General features: G+C 38.0%; 1 protein-coding gene across 1 annotated transcript in view; it reads left to right on the plus strand.

Moving 5' to 3' along the window:
- SEMA3C (semaphorin 3C) overlaps positions 1-5,335 on the plus strand; it is a 158,545-nt gene extending 153,210 nt beyond the window's left edge. The window contains exon 18 of the mRNA XM_054017360.1: positions 1,100-5,335. Coding sequence (XP_053873335.1) covers positions 1,100-1,513 — 414 coding nt within the window. The 3' untranslated portion in view covers positions 1,514-5,335. The remainder of the gene's footprint in view (positions 1-1,099) is intronic.
- The last annotated feature ends 665 nt before the right edge of the window (positions 5,336-6,000 follow it).

Genomic DNA, 6,000 nt, shown 5'->3' on the forward strand with positions numbered 1-6,000 from the left:
AAAGGAACTTCTGTTGTAAGAGTAAGACGGTAACATGGTGCAGGTGACAGAATATAAATAATGGAAAGTGTTACACTCACTCATGTCAAGCCACCCTGTGAAATGAGAGAGAGGACTAATAAGGCGTTTATTGAGTAAAACATGCTGTTTCTCAGGTATACTCAGAGAAGGCTCAAACCTTGTGCTAGCAACGTAGATACAATTCTTTATTCCTTACTCAAGAAAAACATACACCGTAGCTGAGTCCCCTTTTGTCTTTCTGTTTTGTAATTGTGTCGGAATAACACATGCTGGAATTAGTAATGGATGAACCATGAAAGGATCAGAGGGTTGTTTCTTTTCAGCTAAGCTGAGTCTTTCTGAATTCTAAAACCCCTTTGCTTGAGGAACTGGGCTGGAAATTTCACAAGAATAGACTTACTCAAAAGAGATTTCTGCAAAGCCTCATGCCATGTGAGTTGCCGCAACATAGAAATATTTAATAAGAACACCATCATCGACTGTCCTAGGCATGAAACAAAAACTAAATAGTGTGCTGTATAAATTTCTTCCAAACGCTACAAAACTGAATACAGATTGACATCCATCCTCCAGACACTTTTACACCATTGTATAGAATCTACACCAGATATATAATTCTTTATAGAATTGCCCTCTGGTGCCAATATCCAATTAAAGCATTTACCCAAAAGCCACCCCGGGTCCAGTGAGACATCAACCACGAGTCTTACGGACTCCATCTTCCTTTCAGCAGATGTTAGCAGAACACTCTGATGTTAGCAGGCAGGCTCCCCAGGTCTGTAATGCTGGCAGAGAAAAGTCTCTCTACCCCCAGGGGTCTACCCTCTTTAGAGATGGTTGAAAATCCTGCCTTATGTGGCTCCTCCCAACAGCCTAGGTTGGTCTCTGTGGCTTGATCTTCTCAAATGTTAATAGTAACTGTTGAAACTCATAATAGAGATAAAATTCAAAAAAACTCTCCACAGAACAAGCTTCCCATATGAGAAAAAGAGTCACCAGAAGATATTACATGCGTCTTGTATAATTAATTGGCCCATCATCCTGTATAAGAAGTTTATTTTGCCTTTCATTCTTGTAGGTCAAACTTAATGAAAGGATCATATTGACTGAGCAAGGACTCTTGATTCGCTCTGTCCAGGATACTGACAGAGGACTCTACCATTGCATTGCGACAGAGAACAGCTTCAAGCAAACCATAGCAAAGATCAACTTCAAAGTGTTAGATTCAGATATGGTGGCCTTCATGACTGACAAGTGGTCCCCCTGGACCTGGGCCAGCTCTGTACGAGCACTGCAGTTCCACCCAAAGGACTTCATTGGAGCTTTCAGCCATTCAGAAATGCAGATGATTAACCAATACTGCAAAGACAGCAGACAGCAAGGACAGCGCGGAGAAGAATCCCAGAAGATGAGAGGGGACTATGGCAAGTTAAAGGCCCTGATTAACAGCAGGAAAAGTAGGAACAGAAGGAATCAATTACCAGGATCTTAATTTTTTCATTTGGAGCCTCAGATGTGTTTGTTCTCCCTGAAGAGGGCTCTTGTTTGTCTGTTGAGAGCATATTAAAATAAAAATTAGTAAAGCATGCTTGAGAAACAGTCTTCTCCCAGTAAAATGCAGTGTAACTTAATTAAAGAAAATATAAAACCAGCATTTTCTTTGTGAGATGCTCACTGGCACTGCATAGGTCCCTATTGTAGCAGCAAAACTGAATATGTACCTTAACCCATTTGATATCCTGATATTTACTTACAGTTGAAGAGAAAGAAAGAAAATCAGTGCATTAATTTGCAGTTTTGGAATTGAGCAGAACAGAAGGGGAGAGAGATAATTTGGGTTAAGATGGCTGTTCAAATGAGGGTGATGCCCAGGGATTTCTTGCACTGCATTTAAGTCTATGAGTTTCTAATTGTTTACGGTTCAATGTTGGGTTTACAATTTTCATTCACTGTACAAGTCATGTGAATGCATGAAGCTAAGAAGCTGGCAAAAGTAAAGTACAGTAGAAGTGGATAGTACAGAAAAAAAAACCCTCAAGGTCAAATTAAGGTAAAAGTAGGACAAAAAGAGAAAAAATGGTTTTATACTTCAGGAAACACTAATTATTGTCCATAATATGAGCTGTAATACATTCTGAGACTTAATTTACAAATATCTCTGCTCATATTGACATCAAATAGTATATTGGCCCTATTACACTTCATAGCTTTGTAAGCAACATGAGGACTCTGATTATAGGTAACATTTTCAAAAGTATATAAGTCACTTAGGTGCTTTTGAAAATGTGACCTTAATGTGAGCAGAATGTGGATGTCTTGTACAATATTTCCTCAAATACTAGAACCACAGATTTCTTTTATAATGTCCCAAATGATAAAGGTTAGAGCTGGTTGAAAGATGTGCAGAAAAAATCATGAAAATGTTTGAAAGTTTCAAAAGCAGTATCTTTTCAAAGTTTTCCAAGAGAGCTGACTAAAAAATGTTCAGAAAATTGCTTTCCAAAATTATTTGATTTCAAAAATGTCCAGTTTTCAATTTTTTTCCTTTCTTTCATCCTTTTCTCCTTTTTTTTATTAACCCAGGTGCTATTTGTTGCTGAAAAGGGGGAAACAAGGGAACCGTTTAGAATGGGGCAAAAAATAAAATTGAAAAAACTGTTTTTTGTCTTTCCCCCTGCTCCCCCCCGCAAAAAAGGAACATTTCAAAATAAGATTTTTGGTGACATTTTCATTTTCAAAAGCCATTTTTCAGCAAAAAACATTTTTGTTAAAAAGAAATCTTCACCAGCTCATGATTTGTAACATGCCAAATAGAACTGGTTGAAAACTTGGTGAATGTCTTTCTGTCCATCCATCCAGCTTGGTACAAAAATGTCACCATTTTCCAACCATCTGTAATGCAAAATATCAGGGGCAAATCCTGCTAGCCTTACATATGTGAGAAGTTTCCTGGGGTCCACGAAGACTACTCACATAAGACAGTTATTAGCAACAGATAGCACCACAGAATATCACAGGCAATGCAAAGACATTTTGCTACTGTCTGCAACAAAATAAGCTAATTAAAGATATTTTATATTCAAACAAAATAACATAATTTTATGATGAACTGAGGAAAAATAACTTCTAAACCCAGAGGCGGTTTTCAAAAAAAAAAATGCCAGCCATTCTAATAAAATGATGCCTTCAAACAAAGTATCTATATCCAGAGGTTCTCAACCTGTGGGTCAGGACCCCAAAGTGGGTTGCGACCCTGTTTTAATGGGGTCACCAGGGCTAGAATTAGACTTGCTGCGGCCTGGAGCCAAAGCCGAAGCCTGAAGGCTTCCGCCCTGGGTGGCGGGGCTCAGGTTACAGGCCTCCCGCCTGGGGCTGAAGCCCTTGGGCTTTGGCTTTGCCCCGCGCAACCTGGGGCACTGGGGCTCAGACAGGCTCAGGCTTCAGTCTCTCCTCCTGGGGTCATGTAGTAATTTTTGTTGTCAGAAGGACGTCGCAGTGCAATGAAGTTTGAGAACCCCTTATTCTATCCATTATTATTTTAACTTTATTTTAAAACAGTTTGTGAAAGCTTTTTGAGCATGATTCTTAGCCCACTTCCTTTGGTGTAAATCGGGAGTAAGTCTACTGAAGTGAGTAGAATTACTCAAGATTTACAGTAGTGTGATGAAGAGTATGTCACAATTACATGATTCTGGTTTCAAACTGATGCGCTGGCAGTCAGGCGTGTTACCATTTTGCCGTTCAGTGACGGAACAGCTGGGAAATATGCTTTGATTCAGCAGATCACGGAAGCACAGGCTTATGTCCCATTGTCATCAGTGGGACCACTCATAATTAACTGCAAGTTTAGCACACACTGAATTGTTTTGCTTAAAGGGGGATGGGATGGCTCATGTGCTTAAATCTGAGCCTCTATTTAAGTGCTTTGCTGAATCAAGGCCTAAATACATATTCGTGAACTATGTACAGTAGCCTGAACCAAAGCCCATGGGAACCAATGGGAAGATTCCCATTGATTTAATTGAGCTTTGGATCAGGCCTCAAGAGCTGGCAGTCAACAAAGACTAAATGAAAATGAGTAAATGAAAATCACTTTTTGCCAGGTGTCTTGCAGCGGAGAAAATATCCATTTGGTAGGATGGGAGACTTTCTGAAGATTCAATACTTAAGTTACAAACCAAAAAGTTGTTTTGGGCTCCACAAAACAAAACTACCTCCTAGACTGACATTAGTTCATATACTCTGTATGCTGCACTTGCTCTTCCAATGTTATCCAGGAGATTCACTGCACAGTTAGTATAACATTAATGTCTGTTGTGAGGCTCATAATTGATTCCAGATGAAATATGGCATTTAATAAGCGTTTAAGGGTACGATTTATTCTTTGAGCGGTTGACTACATTGATATTTTAATAGGCCCCCATCAGGCCTCAAAAATGATAGTTACATTGTTTATAACTGAATATTGGCAATATGGGATTCAGTTAAAACAATCAGCATAGCTCTGAGTTTCGTATGATTATAAAATAATATTTTTAAAGCTGCTTCACGTACAATTCTTATGGTATGACTGTTTAAGGGATTATACTTAAACTAACATTTTTCTGCTGCATGAAAACTTAAGTGTATACATAACAAACTTCTGTCAATGTGTAGCCAGTCCAGCCTTCCATGCTTTAGCAGGTCTCCTCTGTGTATAATGTAGGTAGGGACCAGATTCTCAGCAGGTGTAAATAGGTCTAATTTCCTTGATTTCCATAGAACTACAGGGATTTATACCTGCTGAGGATCTGGCCCTAAATGTACAGGCTAGACTTACTACAAGTTTTTTCTTTTTAAAATAGACCCCGGTCCCCATTTGTATGTAACATGGACATTTAAGATTGTAATATTGTTTGTGCTATTTAATAACTTCCTATTTTGAGGATTACTGAATAATGTATATAATTTTATTCCCTTTTTTAAAGAAACACCTTCTAGATATAACTTTGCCAAATGTAAAGATAAGTTCTCTGTCAAGAACTCCATAAGTACTTTTTTTTGCTGCTTTTATTTTGTGTAGTTTGTAAAGTTTGCTGAAATCCTGATTTAACAATGTGTTCTTTGAATCCTCAGTACTGTACATAAACGTGTTTCATTCAGAAAACCCTCTTTTTAAGAAGTGTAGGTATGTGTATAGTTCCTAGCATGATGAAACTGTCATTACAGTGAATATTCATTATATCCTGTGAAAGAAAGAACAAAATGTAGTTTAACACAGTGCTATTTAATTGGAATTATTATTTGCCTGACAAAATAAAGTGTGTTGAAACCACTTAAGGATTTGTTTTGCTTTTCCCTTTGTAGATCTTTGCTAACAACCCAAAAACTTTCTTACTTATCGGAAGAACAGCTGTCCCGTACATCTTTGCAACAAAACCATGCAAAACATGCTGGTTTCAAGATTTGTAATAAGCCTTTTTTGCCCTCCCTTGCTCACATTGAGTTTAATATTATTGGTTTCTTAGAAAAGTCTGGAACTTATCTAAGAGCAAGAGTGAAGCTCTAGGAATGAGCATCATAAAGGATCTGTGTACCCCATCATGATCGGGCTGAAATTTTTCATTGACCACGATTTGGCAGCAAATTGGTTTTTGACAGAAAATATAATTTAGCAGGAAATTTCTGTTTTGAAATTTTCAAAATTTCCAATTTTTTAACAAAAAGGATTTAGAAAGGGAGGGGAATGGGGAGTTAGTTTTTCCCCCTCCGTTTTTGTTTCATTGAAAAAACTGAAAAAAATTCAGTGGAAATTTTCAAATGAAACATTCTTGTTTGGAATTTTTGCACCCATTATATAACATTTTTTCCAGCAGCTCTAAACGAGGGACACAAGGACAGAACGACAACTGAGTCACAATTCCTTCAAATCTCTTGCCCTGTTGCTGGGTGAAGTAATTTGCCCCTCCCCTGTACCACACAATTTTCTTCTCCATGGCA

The sequence above is a fragment of the Malaclemys terrapin genome, chromosome 1 (genome assembly GCF_027887155.1).
Source record: "Malaclemys terrapin pileata isolate rMalTer1 chromosome 1, rMalTer1.hap1, whole genome shotgun sequence".
NCBI lineage: Eukaryota > Metazoa > Chordata > Testudines > Emydidae > Malaclemys > Malaclemys terrapin.